Source organism: Pseudochaenichthys georgianus, chromosome 16 (genome assembly GCF_902827115.2).
Source record: "Pseudochaenichthys georgianus chromosome 16, fPseGeo1.2, whole genome shotgun sequence".
Taxonomy (NCBI): domain Eukaryota; kingdom Metazoa; phylum Chordata; class Actinopteri; order Perciformes; family Channichthyidae; genus Pseudochaenichthys; species Pseudochaenichthys georgianus.
In genome coordinates, this window is record NC_047518.2 from 30,569,228 (window position 1) to 30,589,593 (window position 20,366).

The following is a 20,366-nucleotide window of genomic DNA, read 5'->3' on the forward strand; positions in this document are numbered from 1 at the left end:
AAAAAAAGTGTTGTGTTAAAAATGTAAATGTCTCTTTTCCATTAAATGTGACATAATTACTGATGATAGTCCTTCCACTAATGTGAATAAATGATGATACTTTTGGCTGGGAGTTGAAGTGTGGAAAGTGGGGTTCCATTATGTATAATAATAATAATAGTAAAGTGAATCTTGGGAACTTTAATAATAGAATAAAATAAAATACCCTCCTGTGACTGCACATAGCTCATGATGAGGTACTTTCTGACTTTGGAACAAACCGTATGAACATTAGTTTGGCTCTGTAAACAGGTGAAGAATGCCTATTGCTCATCAGACAAATCTGTTTGTGGGCGTGATCTGAAGACTGAGTTAAACTTCTTCTTCATGTTTTATCTCATGTCTGTCAAAACAACCAGCCATGTTTGTTTTAACGCTGCCCTAGCTGGAAATAGTCAGACTTGTGCGCACGCTATCTCCATTTCCATATTCTGCTGGAAAAGACACCAGGACAGAGTCAGTGGAAATGCTGGAGGACATGAGATCTAATGATGATGATGAAAAAAAAAATCTGGAGACAGGCAAATCCCTCCAGGATCTCATGCCAGGGTACACATGTACGAGTAAAACCCCAGTCTGTCTGTCGTATGCGTGCCTGCTCTCTTATCTGTGTAAACACATGCATTCCCTCTCATGGATATTAGCGTACTCGTAACAATGAGCCAGCGTGCTGCTCATTAGCCAGCTGCTTTATTCCTCCTGGATGGTCTTTAGTGGAAAGAGGAGACGCGAGCTCAACGGGGCGCCACCCCCGCCAGCGGCAGCAAAGCCCGGGTCAGGAGAGTTACCGGCTCTCGTCTGTCATGACTTACTTGCTGGTTATCTTTTCCGGGACGACAATCAATCAGTTAACATGCTACTCACACTAAAGCTATATAGATTTCAGCCTTAAAGCAGTTGGATATGCAAATGTCTCAGTGTGTTCCTGTAAAGCAGGGGTGTCAAACTCAAGGCCCGGGGGTCAAATCCGGCCCGCGACTTCATTTCATGTGGCCCCACAATAGCTTGCAAAGAATATAATATGTTTATAATACGGTTACATGGTGATTTACAGAAGCACGTTGCCCATAAACTACATGTCCCACAATGCATCTCAAATTTGACTTTTTTTCTCAGATTTGAATTTTATTCTTCTAAATATGCATATTTTCTCAGAATTGACTTTTTTTTCAAAATGTCTTTTAAAATCATTTTGTGACATTCTCACTGAAGAGACTTGCAATTATTTGCCCTAGACTTCTGCTTTCAGACGTAGTTAAATATGAAGTTATTACCCTATCCGATAATAATCCAATGCAAAGGCAATAATGTAATGTATATTAAATATTTATGTATTTTTATATAGTCTTAAAGTTACAACCGGCCCTTTGAGTGCAACCATAATGCGAATGTAGCCCGTGATGAAATTGAGTTTGACACCCCTGCTGTAAAGAAATCCTACCCGTTTGTTTTGCTTTTTTTACGACCGCATTTGAGGGGCAGTTGTGACTACTCAAAGCTCCGCCACGAGTCAATGAAGAGCTCAGGTTGTATTTATGTTCTACTGTGCAGGCCACTACTTGATTTAATAATGCTGTTTTACGAAGCATGATTCATATTTCAAAGGCTGCATATTTGGAGTGGAAATAATTCAACACTCGAGCTTAGACGGGCTTAAAACTTTGATCTTCCTTGGTGATCTTGACTTTCTTTTCTTTTTCTTATTTTCTCATGTGCAAATGTATGTGTTTTTCTGTTCTGCCTATAAGCAAAACAGACCAGTCTATAACAGTCATTTGCTGTGGTTTAATGACTGTCTTCAATATGCCCGAGGCACCAGAGTCCTGTACTACGAATCCAGTTCAACCACAGAGCTGCACCTGCAAGGTGAATACAGCTGGTAAAAGAAAAAGTGTTTGAATGCGTATATTAACAGGTTTATGATATCACTGCCCCGTCTAAAACACGATCTGACTTTAATTACATTTGACTCAACTTAATGTGTTGCTTAAAATAATACTTCTGCATACAGTATGTGACACTGTGAGTGTTGCACGGCCAGATACGGCTCAGCTGACTCAGATAAGGAAATATATGATACATTATGATATGATGTGATGATGGGACACATCGAAGTCTGCACTCACAGTGCCGTGGACTGTACGTAATGTTACTTTGCTCCGGTTACTTCCGTTGTGGCCGATATGTAAGTAAGCTTTCTTAACGCTAATGTTATAATAGTCAGATTGCTCTGAAGATGGAGGTGATATTCTATTCATGTTCACGTTCACACAGTCGGTGATTTTTGCCGGCCGTCTTTCCTGCAACGGCAGCTTTTCTGTATTTCCTTTCTCCTGTAATATGACTTGATCGCTTTAAACTCCGCACACTGAGCTCTGATTGGTCAGCAGGCGGTGCTTTCACTGAGTTGAGCTCTTACCCCCTAAACGCACCAGGAGCGTCTGCGCTGCGTTACGGCGTTACATAAAAGCGTTACATAAAAGCCCCACCGTTTTTCTTTCCCTTTGATTCTTCAAAGATTTATCCAATCTTAGATCTAAAAGCATATTAAGGAAAGATTGTTGTAGCTGACACAGAATGCCTCTGGAAATCATTCAAAACTATCATATTTGGATTTCATCATTTCTTTTTTGACTCTCTTTAATCAATGAGGAGGTTGGAGTTGCTGATCTGAACCCCAATCCCCCCTTCAGTTGGTTTAGTGTGGAAAATCCATGTCATCTGACTCCCCCCTCGCTGGTTTAGATTAGAGAGGAGCACTCGGAGCTCTGATGCCGGGTCCCTCGCTGCCATTAACCACGGTCAGGCCCGATTCCACGCTCATCGCTCTCACACCTCGTCACATTCCCGTCCAGATCCTGAACAAACTGTGCTGAGAGGAGCTGGCCGGTGAAGCTCGGCATTGAGATAAAGAACGGAGTAAAAGAAAGCTTATTTTTCTCCTGTTGATCTTTCACTTGTGTTTAACTGCTGACACATAGTGGTAACGCTAAATGCCTTTGGAAGCCAGATCTGAATATATGTTAAATGGGAAGTTCCAGATCACAAATCATGTTCTTTTGTCATTTAAGTGGGAAATATTTTTAATATAGTTTTATGTTCCTCTTTGTGGATGCTAGGAAATTAAAAGCTTTGTGCAAAGCCATCTTAAATAGATTGATTTCCCTCCAAGCTAACCTGCCCTTTGAGAGCTGGCTGATGAAGTTGGTCATAAACCCAAAACAGAAAGCGTTATTTGACAATAAATGTATTCACTTCAGATCCAATTCTGTTTTAAAGGATATTACGATTTATTACAACTTGGATCCTTTGTTTTTTATTAAATTATACTTTCCAAAGTTGAAGGCCTTTTTCACAACAGACATTTAGATTTCTCTTGGCAGAACAAGTCATAACAGCTTACTTCATGTTAGGTGTTGCAGTTGTGAATCCTTGCTCACTTTGACGGCTTACTTCAACACTGAAAAGAACAATCGTTAATGTCATTAGTAACACGTACGCACTTCCTGTGTGACTTGGCCCTGAAGTCTTTTGCCAAAAATGTAAGATTATGAAAATATTGCAACAAAAGAAAAGTTTTACAGGTGGTTAAGAAAGAGAAAAAAACTGTCTACCTGCATCACATCTGAACTGCTGTTCTTACATTATTTTATGTGCAGATTCAAACATTTAATTTCAATAGTGAACATGCCACCATATTGATTTTAAATGTATCGCGCGCTGTGCAAAAACTAAAATATTGGCAAGCATAGCAACAGTAACTAAGGGAAGGTAGGGCTTAGCAACCAATCAGGTTGGCCAAAACTATAAAAGTAAGATCCAGGATATACAAACAGACTTATTCTTATTGCAGGAACCAAACTGTCCCAGGCCTTTATTTGTTCTCTTTTCTGTAGTTAAACATCCTTATTTGTGTTCTAAGTTGTATATAATATACCTTTTATAAACGTTTCTAGAATTGAATTTTTTACATGTTCTCCTTCATGCTGCTACATCAAAAGCAGTGTCATAAGCTTCTTGAAAGTCCACGATGGATGAATGTAGAAGATCATGTAGAGCATGAAGCATACATCTACATGAGGAACAAGTTAGCTCCTTTTGCTTCAGTGCCTTTAATAATATGAACATCAGGTCATGTTGAGGCCTCATCAAGAAACTAAATCAAAGCAGGAAGTTGCCGTAGACTGAGGAATGGAGTTACAGTAGGGAGTGAACATCATTAAAAGTGCATTTTGCAGGCAGTTTCCAGAACAAAAATAAGAAGAAATAGATACAGAAAAGAGGAATCACCGAAGCAAAAACAACCACACCACTGGAGTCGGGTAGTAAATGATACACACTGCCTGAATGAGAGAACGTTTGGTCTCTCCGTGTGGTTTAGCATAGATCTGTCTGTAGGCCTTATCGATTCACAAGCTTCAGAGGACTTGAAATCAACACACATTTGTGGTGTTTAATTCTGTGGAGTTGTTTATCTTTGTTTGATTTGAAAGAACAGAAGTCATGGAAGATCCTCCACCAGATTTTGTGATTCTTACGAACAAACTAAATGTGATGCATTTTGATTGCTATTCATTATATGCTGTGTTTATTTGTCTTCACAGCTGACTCCGACTAGATTCTCCTCGATGAGGACAAACCTTTTAGGATTGTTAAATCCAGACAACAGCCAGTGTTATGGCAACATTTTTCTTAGTAAATAGTTGTAGTTAGTAAATTCAATCATTAAGTATAATTCTGAAATCGACCATTATGCATAATAATTGCTTATACTTTTGTAATTGGAATTAAGTAAGAGTTTGAAGGCAGGACTATTACCTGAGTAATTCTTAATTGTGGTATCGCTACTTATACTTAGTACACAATAAAATAATACATAGGTAAAGGTCAAATATCTGAGTACATCTACGACCACCACAACCCAATGATGGTGTATCTCCTTCACTTCTTTACTTTTGCCATTACTATAAGTGGAACAACCTTTAAATTCCAGCCGGTTTGAACTGGCTGCTAACACTCACTAGATGCTGCTGGCGGTCCTGCTGGTTTACACACATTAGGATGACTCAGATGGAGTCGTGACGAGATGGAGGAAAGATAAACGTGAACAAATGTGAATCTGCTCTGGGATTTGTTGTTCTTATTGCAGGATCCTCTACTACTGAGCTCACGAGTCATTTGATGTCATTTACCAGAGGCCCTCCCTGTCTCTCCTCCTCCCCTCCCTCCCTCTCCTCCTCCCCTCCCTCCCTCTCTCTCTCAGGACACCCAGCGTTGGGAGAGGTCCGTGTCGAGGGTCGCTGAGATCACGTCAGCCCTGATCCGGGACAGGAGCCCCGCCCTGGTGGGACAGCTTCTGCAGGCATGAAGAGAAGCAGCATGGACAGAAAACCCCCTCACCATGACTCATGAACATAGCAGGGATAAGACAGTTGGCTTTATTTTAGCCTTCTTTACCAATTACAGCGCGTTTAAAGGGATACTCCCACCATTAAGTACAGCTGTTTCACAAAGCATGGGGACTTTCAGGACCACCTTAAAAGAGAAATGACAAAATTGAAGCAGAACAGTCCTAAGTGTGGGTCCCTTGGCTAGAGGGTCTAGAGACCATGTTTTTGTAATCACCAGAAAGTGGAAAAATGATGTTTGTATGCTGTGTTCACAGAAGGCTTTAATGCAATCTGTGCCTCTTCAAGTTAAGAGAATGTGAAGCGTTTGGAGTTAATCTACTGTATTGTGACATGAATCATGATAACTACTGCTTGTACCACTGGATAAAGTTGCTCATGACTGACACTAATATGTTATAACATGGTTTATATTTTTACTCTATAAAATCTGCTTATTTAAAACAATAAACAGTTGTTATTAATTACTCTAATGGTGGCTTTGTATTCATGGTGGTAGGACCCTTAAATCAAAGCAACTATGGAATACAGCCAAACCTATTTTCATAATTTACACCTGTGCTCTTCCTCATTTGACAAGTACAATTACTTTTGTGAAAATGTGCTCTCAACTTAAACTTTGTTTTTTGTGAATGAGGCTCTGGACTTATTCCTGTGATGCCTTTCCTCTCCTTTTGTGAGTAGCCCTCCTCTGAAGATCACCTGACCATTCTCCTGTCTCTGCTGACCCTCATCATCTTCATCTGTCTCCTTACACACAGAGGACAGCTTTCAGTCACTCTCTGCTAGGTGATTTATACTGCTAAGCTGTTATAGTGCTACAGCCAAACTCTTACTTACCTTTACTTACGAGAAATCTTCTTGCATATACTTTCTTGCCTTTTTAGTTTGTCATGGCCAAAACCAACAACAGCAATAGTTATCTAATGTTAAATATTAAGTTGCAGGATAACAGTGAAATATGTGTTCTCTGTTAGGCAAAGAAAGGACATTACAACAGAACTGTCCTCTCCATCTCTGGTGAAGCATAACCAAATGTCTGGGAAAGTTGACCTTTTTGTTAAGTATTTTCCGTCCCCAGGATCGTGTATTTGTCACAGGAAAGGAGGGAAAACAGTTGTGCACATCAAAGAGTCTTAAAAGTGTTGATGCCGGAACATTCCTAAGATGACCACAAAGGCTTTGTCGCTCTGTGTACACTTCTCAAACTTCCAACATCTCCAGTTTCCTGCCGTCCTCTGCAGCTCAGTGGAATTCCAAGTGTTGATAGAAAGCCGCCTCGGGCATCTTCAGATTCCTGTAATGAACTCCTCACACATACGCTTATATTTCAGGGATTTCTCTGGAGATCGTAACCCACAGTGGCATATGATGAGCGCTGCAAGCAACTTATAATATAAAGTGATTGCAAGCATACATTTGTTGTTTTTGGTATTCACTCACATCGGATTCTTCTTATTTCATCTAAATATCCTGAAACTTTTCTAATGTATTTGATTTCTTATTCTCTTTTTTATTCCCTTTGATTTACCCCTTCTGTCATATTTAAAGATGAACAGAACAGATCATCATTAAATGACTCGGCAGAAAGATCAAGTATTATAATATAAAATGTTTATTAAGGACTATTTTCAGTAGCCAATTAATAAACATGTAGTGCTCTAAAGTGAATTTGTGGAAGCAGGACAATGCAGAAAACCGGATGTTTCCTTTTGTTTTTTAACATAGGTGCATCAGCCAAAACAAAACACTGGGGGAGGCTCGGGTGAAACCGGTGTTGTGACTAGGACATCATTTAAATACAGGTTTTAGGTTTCCAAGAAGTCTTAGCGTGATTCTTACAATTCACTGATGCATTCAAATATATTTCTGGATGTAAGAATTTTGTCAATGCTATCCACTTGCCTGGATTAATTCACAGAGAGAGGTTGTGGTGAAGATGAGAGCATGATTTATTTATTGTACTACAGTGCCACCTAGTGGACATCATGGTTAATATATCTGGTGTAAGTGATATACATTCTTTCTCCACCAGGTGGCTATATTGGATATGGGTCGGTCTGTACAGGGACTGCAAGTTCTACTGCTCCTTGTGTTTTTTTTGGATAATGATTTGGTGAGATTGAGTCCAAAGCTACATATAATATGGATGCAACAGTATGCGTAGTAACTATACTGAATATTGTAGCACTTTTGAGTTCACGTGCTTCTCTTGTAAAACTCATTCCTGAATTAATTGGCTTTCAAATACTTGTGGGGCTAAAAGCAATCTGCCAATTAGGTTTTATCTTTTCATTTCATAAACAATTGAAATACCATTAGTGTTAAGAATCACCGTGGATCAACACACTTTCCAATAAAATACAGAATAATTTTACAGAAGGACAATTAATTGCAATGCTGAATATATATAAATGCATACATGTTCACAAAACGATTATTATTCTATGAGAATATAATAAGAGTTACCGTTCTTTAATTTTTCTTTGTAAACCCGTAGGCCCCTGAAGCCTTCTGAGGTTTAATTTAGACTCTGGCGAGGTACAATGTGAGCAAAGTGTTTCAGAATGAGAGAAGAAAAATTGTGTCTCTTCTGCTAACCGCTGCCGTGGGATTCTTTTTGATAACTCACTCGTTTGGGCTTGCTTTGCATTGTAGACAATTGTTTCAAAACTGCAATAGAAACTTTTTCGCAGGAATTTCTGCCTCTGATTCAGGTTTTCACCCTCTCAAGGGATTTGCATGTGTATCTGCATTTAGAGACCATCCAATATGTGCCTCTCTCTGAAATGACCTGTATATGCCAAAACCTGTCATGGGCTAGCTTTTCTAGACCTGCAAACCGAGCCAAGAAGAGTTGCAGAAGTCTTCCCAGAGCACTTGAATTGCAACATGCTGAAAGATTATGTAATTTTGTGCCGATGAGCCAAAAAAAGAACAGCCTACTCTTCTTTTAAATGCTATTGTTGTAGGTGCAGCTAAATGGTCCAGACCTGGATGTTCTAGCTGCTGCAATGTCTTTACTCTGAACCAACCTAGCTTAATGCTAACCAGAGCCACGGGCCTTTGGATAATACCTCAGACCAGGTCCTGTTTAGATAGCGCCACAGCTGGTGCTGCAGGGAAGGAGACTGAAGCCAGAACCCACAGTTTGACTGTCTGTAGGTCTGCCAGACTCAGACGGCACGTCGTCACCCCGACCAGCCAACCACAGCTCTGATTACGGCCTTGGAGTGTGTGCCTTTCCATACAAGCACATTCACTGTAGTTTTCTTGGGTTTGAAACCAATGTGACAACCCTACATTTAGATCCCTGAGTCCCCTGGTTTCATAGCCGAAGGATTCCCAAATCTGGATCACAATAAAAGCTGAACGTCTATGCCAGCAACGCCTAACTAACTGAGAGAAACCACAAAAAAGCACTTCTTCCTGGAGACTACAAAACAAACACAGCGAGAAGGTCAAAAGAGCAGACTAAGAATATGAGGACTTTGGACAGATCAGGAAGCTCTGAGAGGTGGGATGCCAAGTACAATAACGCAGCCATGCATACAGGAGGGAAGGTGTCCAGGAATTTGACCTCATGAAGTCATTGTGAGCCCACATTGTCTGCTATCCTGGAGTCTGAAACTCATTCTGATGTTGTTGGACATCAATGGGATTTAGAGTCTGTTTGTGTCGATGTAGCACAAATACTTTCAGGGTTTGATTTTCATGGATTCCCACCAATGCTAACAATGAAATGTTTGCAGTCTCTTCTGATTAAAGCGCCCCACAATTGTCCTCTGAATACAGGGAGGAACATCTGTGGCAATGGTGCCATCTGGTGGAGATTATGCTTGTCTTTCATGGTGGATTTAAAACAAATACTCAACAGTCAAACCACAAAATCAACTGGAGGCAAGATTTCAGACACACATTCAGACACAATTACTGCAATAATAGGTGCTGTAAAATTCAGATTGAACTTCCCCTTCATGATACTACAACAGCAGATGGATGTTGAAGCAAACAGTGCAGAGTAGCTACAGTGTAAACATGTTGGAAATGATGTCAGTGTCTGGAGAAATTAGTTTATACAGAATTTGGGGGGGTTTAAGGAGTGATTCTGGTGGTCTGGAGGAGGTTTATAGAGCAAGTCAGTATGGGAAAATCCAAGAAGGGAGAAATGTAATGACACATGCTCCTCTTGCTTCACACCTCATGTAACATCCTGCTGTGAGTTTAAAAAAAATGTTAACACCAAATGCACAATTACTTTTCATAAGTTTAATTTATTAACCCAATAAAGGAGAAACACATAAAACACTTTTATAATACATATAAAAGGGGAAACACATAAATTACAGTAGGAGGAAGGAATCCTGAAAGGCTTATTCAGAGTCCTTTCCTTTTCAAACAAATAAAGAATGTCTATTACGAACAAAACGAAACTAAGAAAGAAGCACACAGTACAATATATCTATACACACGAAACAAGAGTAAGCTAAAATAACTAAAACACCTTTAGTGAAAATAAGCAAAGCAAAAGTCTGGGTCCGGTGTCTTTATAAAGTCACAAAATATGACCTGTATGGATAAAATGAAGTTCTTTACTACGAATATTTTAGACTTTAAAAGTATATTTGGCTTCTTTGTATGTCAGTGATTTTGTCGAGTCCCCAAATCAAGATATCTCCACCACGAGACAAGCTGGAAGAAATTTTGGGATTTGATGACACAATCACAGAATCCAGGAGTATATATTTTTTAATTTGCAATTATAATCATATAGCCTAATTTCTAGTTTAAGGAATGGGTGAAATATTTCTTAGTGCAGGGTAGAAGATGGAATTAACACTGTTGGGAATAACTTTCATTTAGTATTGCGTGGTTGTGTGCAAATACCAAACAACTGTAGAAATCAAATATTTATTATTGTTCCGTATTCTTCGGCCCCCGTACACACACCCACATATGTATTCCATCCCCAACGAGCCAAATTAATTCCTCATTTCTCCCCTCCTGAGCTGTCACGGCTCCACACACAGCTGAGGCTCTCCTTATAAATGAGACTGAGCAGGACTCTCGTTGACAGCTCCGTCTGAAAATGGAGATTCAGTCGACCGACCGGCCAGTCAGGTAGTCAGTCAGTGTGAAGCCTCATCGGCCCCGGGGCCTCCGTGTGGTGCGGTGGTGAACCACAGATGTGTGGGTGCTGCCTTGTGTTGAGTGGCATTGTTGTGAAGATGGCAGGTCGTAGCGAATGAAGGCAGCGTTTATTTAGTAGCTTCAAATGGAATGTCCTGCTGTCTGGTGGTGGAGGAAGTATTATATTATTATATTACCCTTTTGTCTCATGAAGGGATACAACCATAAATGAAGTAGGCCTACTCCATTACATGTCACGGTCTTTCATTATGGTTTCTTACTTAATTCAAATGAAATAAACATTAACAGTAGAATCCACTTAAAAATACATGATAATTATAGTAACTAGCTTGCCAGACAAATATAGTAAGTACATGTAAAAAAGCACAGTACAGAAGTAAAACGTCTTTCAAAGTACAAATGACCATGTGAAATACCTAAACTAACTTACTTAAAGGGGACCTATCATGCAAAATGCACTTTTGTACGTCTTTTATACATGAATATGTGTCCCCGGTGTTCCAGGGAACTCACCAAGTGTCAGAAACCCTATCTATTTTCCTCCATACCCAAATCTCTAAAAACGGGGCTGCAACGGATCTGATACAGACTGATCCAGATTTGAAAATTATCTGTCAGGAACGAGGAGCTCCGCATTTATGGCCAACCATAGGCGGCGCGTGAGGCTCAGGTTTGGGAAGGCTAAATAACTTTTTTTTACCTGACGCTGCCCGCCTCCGGCGTCTATAGAAAAGAGATCAACTCAGTGAAAGCACCGCCTGCTAACCAATCAGAGCTCAGTGTGCGGAGTTTAAATATATCAAGTCACATTACAGGATAAAGGAAATACAGTTTAAACTGCCGTATGCAGAGAAGACGCCAGCGTGTCGTACTTATCATTCATATCACATCAGTCAGATCATCGATCATATAATATCACAATATTTTCGTCTGAGTCACCTTCTCGAGCCGTATCTGGCCGTGCAACACTTAGGCTACATTGTCACACTGCTGTATGCAGAAGTATTATTTTAAGCAACACATTAAGTTGACGAAACACTCAAATGTAATTAAAGTCAGATCCATTCGTGTCTTAGATGGGACAGTGATATCATAAACCTGCTGTACGCATTGATTCAAACACTTATTTTTTAACCAGTTGTTATTCACCTTGCAGGTGCAACTATGTGGCTTATATCCTGGATTATATGTTTAAGTCATGGATGTTTAAAGTTCATATTTGTCTAATATTAGTTTACTTTACTTTCATTAATGAAGTATGACGCTGCGCTGTCAGTACACTTGTCCCTGTTTGTGATTGGTCAAATGTAGCTAACCCCGCCCCTTTCACGTGAACGGGCTCTCAGCTGGAGAGAGAAACCCTGGGTTGATTTACTGAGTTAATAACCAGCGTCGTAGGATCGTTTAGCGAGATCTCGTTTGTTGGGTTAGTTAAGATAACTCAAACATATCCAGGGTCTGTTGAACTAGCTTCGTAGTAGGCCTACATGGCACAGGTGGCTGCATAGCAGCGCTAATGTCACAAAGACACAAACATTATACTTTTTATTTTACCAGGATGCAGTGACAAAAATATTTGGGAAGGCTTAGCCTTCCCTAGCCGATAGTACCCGCCGCCCCTGTGGCCAACTCTCCACCTATCAGGGGAATGTGGGGTTGGGTCACGGCCGGCCATTGCCGCTCGAAAGCGCTGGAGACGCTGTAGTGCATATGCCAGGCCTGTAAATGGCGCTGTAGTCTGCCACAAAAGACTTCCCGCGCATGGTTGCCCTTCTGTTTATTCTCCGCTTTGGCTCTTTTTCTCCCTCCCCGAGGCAAGCGTTTGCTCCTGCTGCTGCAATCCCTCCCCGTCGAGGCAAGCACTGTAATTCTCTCCGGTTTGCCACCAGCAGATGACAAACACCCACCTCTCCGCCTCTTCCAAGGAACGAGGGGACCGTGCGGAAGAGTTTCAGTTTTTATTTGTTTTCGCCGGTCAACATGTCCGTTAAAGTTTAAATCTTCCGGACAAAATTAGAAAAGTGCCGGTCAAAGGTCTTCTTTGTTATTTATTGAGCTTTAAAACAAATTAATAATGACTATAATCATATAAGAATAAAACACAGAGGACGGAGATCTCTTTTTCTCCCCCTCTTCTGACAGCCCAGCAGCTGATCTCAAAGCATGCTCCCCTCTCCTGCAGGGGGGCGTGGTCAGCTGCAGCTCATTTGCATTAAAGCTACGTCACAGAATCAGCCCCTGCAAAAACAGGGCTGGAAAGAGTAAATAGAGCAAAATGAGGCATGGCTAAAATACAGGATCTGTTTGGTATTTTGAAAAAAAAATAATATTTATATACTTTATATAGGTATGGCCCTACAATATATTGTTCAAATATAGCATGATAGGTCCACTTTAAAGCAGAATTAATTTATTGTTGGCCACAAGAGGGCAGAATAACTACACATCAATATATTAGAAACAATACAGCATTATCTGTCATGTGTTTTTCTTTATAGCAACTTATATCAACCAGCCTTTTTTAAAATATATATATAAAAACATTTTTTATGTTAACCAACGTTTTGCTAACATTGTCTGTCCGCTGTTTGGTAATGCTTATTATCAATGCGTGGTTGCTAACAACAGTTGATATTGCTTGAGACAAGGTTGATGACTGAGACTGAAACAAAACAGTACATTTGCAATAAAACTAAAGCAACAGGCTTAAAGTAGCTAAAGCTAGGATAAACAGTGGGTTTGAATGTTTTCACATCATCTATAATAGTGCAATTTGTAAGATATGGCCAGAAAAACTGACCTTGTGGTGAAGACGTCAATGTATTAGCATAAATATTACTAAAATGAGGCATGTCATGTCTTGAAATACCACTTGTTCCCCAAGAAGCGATACTGAGTCACTGCAGCGTCCAGTCTGCCTTCAGCCCAACATGAGAGGACAAAAAGTGGAGCTACATGTATGCATTTTGATAGTTTGTTTAATGGATTTCATCTAAAGGGACAGAAACGAGGGGATACCGCTTGCTGAATTCAAGTTGCTATAGCGATAACCTTGAGTATACCAACAGTCGAGATAAAAAGCTGCCCCGTATTTGTTTGGAGCATGTGGTCAGTTATTACGAGATACACATTTAATGCTAACATAACAATACTTAATGATGGATATTTAAAAAATAAACCCGACTAATGTAATTTATTACAGTACTTTTCACCTCTGCATACAAAGTCTAACACTAGAAGAGTTCCTGGTTTTGTAATTATTGTGGACTCATCCATTCAGCAGCACTGAGATCCAAACCTTGTCTACATTACCGGTGCCAAAGAAGTGGATTACATGTAAGAGAGAGTTTAGTAATAGGATGAATTGGTCCAAATTAGGCCCAACAATTATCTACAATTATGGCAGAGGGAGGACACGATAGCACATCAGAGCTGATTATTTGTGTTTGGAGGCGGCCGGGTGCTGTGGGTTAATGGGTGCTCCATCATCGCAGGAGAACAGGAGGGAATGACTCATCTGGAGGTGAAAGTGTGTCTGTGTGAGGTTTTTCCTTTGAGTTTATGCCAGAATAGGCTTTATAAATGGAGGATGTCCCAAAAGCACATCATATGAGACAGTATGGAGCATTAAAGTGAAGAAAGAATGTGAAAAACATTTATTCTGCAATATGTTTGAAAATGGAAACTGTAGAGAGACAAAGGGGGATACATGAGCAAAGGAAGGAAAGAGGGATTCAAACAGGTTTAGGAAAGGAAGAAAAGAAAGAAAATAAACAAGTGAATTTAGGAAGGAAGTAGGAAGGAAGAAGTGTAAACATGAAAGATAAAACGAAGAAAGTGGACGTGTAGCGAACATTAATGATGAAAGAAAGAAGTCCCATTCAGCTTAACCACTCACTGATAGAAGATGAAATTAAGATTTAAAACACTGATGTCTTTTAAAACACTGAAGTTGTGAAATATTTTCCTTCAACTTTCTTGCCAAAGAAGTTTATTGAATAGAGTTGAAACTCAGAAAGAGGAGCTGGTCGGAAGCAGCTGTGAGTTTGGACGTGGGTCCATGTTGCAGCTCTGTTTGAGTCAGACGATGAAATATCAGCAGACCTCTTCTCTGCGTCCATTCTGGCTGCTTCTTTCTGCTTCTCTCTGCTCCACAACTCCTCCGGCGCCGTTCAATCACAGCCCACCTCCAGCAGGCGAGACAGGACGTCCATACATTACAGCTCACACCCACACAAACACTGTGGACTGCTGTTCCGGTCTGCAAAATAAATGAACTGCAACATTTCCATATGAATACATGTTTGATTAGCTTTGCTCTATTACTGTTGATCGGTTTTGTTTTATTCCAAAAGTTGAGCGAACCAGGCTCAATGCAAAGAATGAAATTAGAAGATGTTGTGCAATAAAAAAAACGATGTGCTCAGTGTAAAAGCAAGATAATTGTGAGTCATACCAAGTGTACTTTATTTTCTGTTGAAACTTTACCAGAGCTGCAGTGTCACAGGATCTGCCTCAGTTGGTTATTTTGTTGCCATTTCTTCCCTTCAGCCACATTCCCACCTCCTCCACTGCAGAAATGTATCCCCCCTGCTTCTCACCTGTTCTCCATCTCTCTCATTAGGCTCACAGTATACCAGTTCCACACATACATTGCCATATTGTAAATGTAGTGTTACACATGGCGTTTCCAGCCTTCTACCTGTCCCTTGTCACCAACCTCTAAGCCTGTTCCTGACCATAAATCTAGTTATTTTTTTCTTAATCCTACCTGCATGCCATGTGTGTGTTTGTCTGCATTTCAATCCTCTTCCTTGTGTCAATATAAGTTTGGTGACTGCCTGTGTACATCAGCTGGTTGGTAAACTTGCATGAATGTGTGATAAAAGCTGCCTACAGTTGCAAAAAAAGTATGTGAACCCTTTGGATTCTCCACACATGGCGTTGTGTGTTCCTTCCAAACAACTCAACTTTGGTTTCATCTGTCCACAGATTATGTTGCCAGTAGTGCTGTGGAACATCCAGGTGCTCTTTTGCAAACTTCAAACGTGCAGCAATGTTTTTTCTGGACAGCAGTGGCTTCCTCCGTGGTGTCCTCCCATGAACTCCATTCTTGTTCAGTGATTTACGTATCGTAGATTCGTCAACAGAGATGTTAGCATGTGCCAGAGATTTCTTTAAGTCTCTAGCTGACACTCTAGGATTCTTCTTCACCTCATTGAGCATTCTGCGCTGTGCTCTTGCAGTCATCTTTACAGGACGGCCACTCCTAGGGAGAGTAGCAACAGCGCTGAACTTTCTCCATTTATAGACAAGTTGTCTCACCGTGGACTGATGAACATCAAGGCTTTAGAGATACTTTTGTAACCCTTTCCAATCTCGTCTCATTGATTGGACTCCAGGTTGGCTGACTCCTGACTCCAATAGAGAGGCGAAGTCACGCCCATCTACTTCCGGCCCATGGGACCCCGGAAGCGAAAAATTAACATTGAATTCAATGGAGAGAGAACACGTATCTTTTGATCCCGTTTGAATTGTGCCACGAACTACACATATGATGTTTGTCAATCTTAAACAATAAGTTCCATGTCAAAAAAGTCACATTTTGTCGTAAAACTGTTGAAATATAAGACTATGAAAAATACGCGACTACAAAGACTACAAATCCCAAATCCCATTCTGGCTCGCATAAGTGATGTCACAGGCGATAATGCTCCAAGTGGTTGCGAGCGACTCGTAATTAAAGCGAAGAAGAAGATCTCATAACTGATTTATTCCCTCCAATAAATAAGAGATTGCTAAAAATAAATTCACTTTTACAAGATGCCTGTGTGCTTTGTACCAGGTTGCAATCACATAAGTGATCATACTTATAGATCATAGCTCGTTCTATCGCTTCCCGTCTGATGAAAGGACCAGGAGTCGCTGGATCAGAGATCTCAGGTAATACACATGTTGTGCATGGAACACAGTCAAGCTAGCTACATAGCTAGTAGCGAGCACGTTAGTTAGCATCACATTACTTAGCCTTGTCATTTGTATTAGCCTTAACATGAAGTGAACCCAAATGTTAAACAGTAAGAGTAGTCATGATGTTAAGTATTTTCTGAAACATTTGAAGAGGAACCTATCGCCAGGTGCTAAGGGGGCGGGAGGTAGGCTAACGGCAGATTAGCATCTGCGATCTTTTCTACTTAATGCTATCTGCTCAAATGGTTAACATTGAACATTAAAAGATCAGGCAGTTCAGGGAGAGTCGAAGGAAGGAAGGCAGGCAGGCAGCTTTGCATGACATGTATTTATTTATAGAAGGACCATGCATACAAAAACATTAATCTCAGCAAAGAGAAGAGATGCAATATGCCAGATTATAGCTAATAGCTAATTTCCACCTGTGGTCCATTCTTCTGGACGTGTTTCATCGTGATGATAGTGAGTCAATCTGTTTGTTGGAAAGACAGTAGTTGAGTGATTACTGAGAGAACATTATTAGAAGAGATAATTACTCAAAGTGTTGTTTCTTTAAAGTGTTGTTACTGACCTTTTTCTCTTTTATTTCCTTTCCCTCACCTGTAACTGCTGAGACCCTGAGGAACATGCACACTGACCTGCTCTGGCAACCTGATTTCCACTGTACGTAATAGTATTTGGTTATGGTATATTATTTATATACATCAAAGGCACAATGCACCCCCCAGAGACACACATGTATTGAGTGTGATATTGTGCATAGGTCAAGTGAAATCATCTTTACATACTAGAAAACTGTAGGAGCGGCAACTTGTTTTGAAATTGAATTTTTAATATCCGATAATGAAGTTGATCTGTTTTCTTTATTCTTCTCTCTTCCCAGCTCCATCCATCACCGTGCTCTGTTCCTGCAGGTCCTGCTTGCTAATCAATGCTTTATTTTTTTACACAATTACAAATAAAGTCAATGTGTTGTATGACATGAAGTTGTGCTTCATTCTGAGTCGATAATACATTAATTCTGCCTTCAACTGCACAATGATTGTGGACTGCACCGACATCCATGTAGCTGCCCCCCAGTAAGATGAACCAAGCAAAGAGGGTCAACATCATGCCTAAGGACATCCAGCTGGCCCGCCGCATCCGCGAGAGAGGGCTTAGACTGACCTGAGACCAGCACACCCAAACACAACGGCTCTTTTAAGAGCCACCTACAGTTTCAAAGAGTTGCAATCCTACGTTATTATAATTATTAAACTGGTTCATGTGTCACTTAGTTTACTGAACCGTGATGAAAGAAATGAGTGAGGTCGTGGTTTACTGAAGTTACAAAGACATTAATATATGAGTGACAGGTCAGTGTAAACACAAGCTTCTGTCAATTATGGATCACTCAAACTATTTATATAAAAATATGTAATAAAGTTCTAAAACAAGTATTCGGTATATTCCTTGATAGCTTTTGGAGAAGGTTGTTTTTAAGTTTACTAAAATCTATCGTTTCAACTGTTTCACTTTATAAAAAGGAACAGGTGAGTAGAGCATCATTGAGTTTCTTATTCTGTCAGTAAATTATCCAAATGAAATGTTTATCATTATTTTATTCAACCCTAAACAAATTGATTGTACCTTTTTAATAATGACCTTACATGGTCGGCAAAGTTAAATTAACTTCAGAAAATCAAATCTGTTCTGAGAAAAAACTAATAAATGTTTAAAGATAGGAACTTGCCATCCCACTGAAAAACAGTCCGTAGAGATTTAAAGGCGTAGTTGTAGTTCAGTCCAACGTTTCATTTGGATTCATTTCTCCAACAGTCAACTATTTTCATAAAGAATATATATATTTATATACAATAAAGTCAACTTTATTGTCAATCTTACTCAGTTTGTGTTTATAGACAGAGATCAAAAATACTTTTAAATCAAATAAAATTATACAATTTACAGATATGTATACAAATATATATATATATATCCTATATAATGATGGTGGACACTTCACCTCCAGCAGGGCAGATGGCTGCACAAGTCCATCGGGGGATGCTCCCAAAACACCGACTCACTCACAAAGAGACCAGACTCGAACACTGTCTCCTGAGAGGCCTGCACAAAAGCCTTCACCCCTTCGGCCTCGTTTAAAACCCCCCAGTTGATAGCCATGACTCCGTCCAAGTTGTACCCCCCGAGCACCCTCTTCATGAGGGACGCGCATGGAGTGGATGAAAGTCCCGACCGCAGCACAGAACAAAACTTGCTGGCTGTCAACCTGCCCCGCCTGTGTAACTGCCACTTTGTCCGCTGTCCTCCGGTGGCTGTCTGGATGGCAGCTTGCTGGTCTCTGCTCAGTCGCATTGAGGCAAGAATTGCCTCAAGCCCCCGACCCCCTTCACCAGCTCCGGCACGGTGACAATGGCCTGATGTTGAGGCCGCGGCTCTGGCTCAGGTGAAGCCATGCCATGCCACACTGTGCGCCCCTCAGTGCAGACCTGAACCAGTCTACATCCTGAGTGGCGATGTCTCTGGCCAGTGGGTTGTATGTCTCCTCTCACTGTTGGTAGAGTTGAGACACCGGCTGGACTACTTTGGAAGTGCCAGGCTTCCTCCACTGGCACTCAACATCTGTGGAGCTGATCTGCCACATGGCACATATTGCCAATGCTGCAGCGTGGCTGCATTTGTACATCCCCCGTGCACAATCACAGACAGCGCTCTGCATCGCGCCATCGCCTCCCATGCAGATCTGTACAAATAAAGTAAGTACCATGTTTGTTAGCATGCTATAATAGATTGAATGAGCAATAATACAAGGATGGTCCGGATCTGGGGGTGGGAGGGGTTATTTTTCCAGAGTTTTGTCTGATTGTTGTTATTGTTTGTTTTTTCTGTATTTTTTGTAATTTGTGTTGTACTGGTTGTGATTGTACATTGTATTTTTCTAAATGTGTATGAATCCATTTTTGAAAAACATTTGATCAACAATAAAAAAGGACTTGGTCAGGATCTAGACTCAGTGTGTAGTTTATTAATTAATCAATGCTCTCTACATTAGGAAAACACATACCAGTGTACCCGAGGGAGTCACGCACAGCTGTGCCTGGATAACCAAACAAATTGACAAGATAACCAAAACCCTTGAATCTACACACAGCAAATAAACTCAAACGACACAACGAGATGTAAAAGGAGATCACACATACAGTATAGTCGATATAAAACTGGCCGTTTCAATCTGAAGAGCAACTAAAACAAAACACGGGAGTATACCTTGTTCTTGTGAACACTAATGTTATCCACAGCATACACAGAGACCACGAAGTTCTAAAGGAGAAAACTAGTTACTGAAACAAAACACGTTAGTGTACCTTGTTAGCTAATGTTAGCTAGCTGACATTAACGTTACACATTGCACTCATATTACTCACCAACATCTTGTAAAGCCGGTCCCACTGCTCTTACAGAACCGACTAACTCCCCTTTCGTGTAGGTACAGCTCTCAACGTGTCCAGACTTGTAGTCACCTCGTTTATACTTTTATTCTCATTCTGAAAGAAACAGGTGACATTTGCTAACGTGACGGCCATCTTTGTGATGGTGACGCGTATTGTGCGAGACCAAGAGACCTGTAGTTCACTCAGCGGTTTCACACAAAAAAATGTGTAACTTCACAGTTTTACGACACATTTTAATTTTTTTGACTTGCAAAATATTCTTTTAAATTGACAAACATCATATGTGTCATTCGTGGCACAATTCAAACGGGATCAAAAGATAACCTTTCTCTCTCCATTGACTTCA

General features: G+C 40.4%; 1 protein-coding gene and 1 long non-coding RNA gene across 2 annotated transcripts in view; both read left to right on the top strand.

The window, feature by feature from the left end:
* Positions 1-5,915, top strand: part of crppa (CDP-L-ribitol pyrophosphorylase A) — a 44,360-nt gene extending 38,445 nt beyond the window's left edge. Inside the window, exon 10 of the mRNA XM_034103115.1 lies at positions 5,303-5,915. Coding sequence (XP_033959006.1) covers positions 5,303-5,407 — 105 coding nt within the window. The 3' untranslated portion in view covers positions 5,408-5,915. The remainder of the gene's footprint in view (positions 1-5,302) is intronic.
* An 11,254-nt stretch (positions 5,916-17,169) lies between these two features.
* Positions 17,170-17,550, top strand: LOC139435500 (uncharacterized). Its single transcript, XR_011644744.1, has 2 exons — positions 17,170-17,231; positions 17,452-17,550. It is a non-coding gene; the product is annotated as an uncharacterized lncRNA (long non-coding RNA).
* The last annotated feature ends 2,816 nt before the right edge of the window (positions 17,551-20,366 follow it).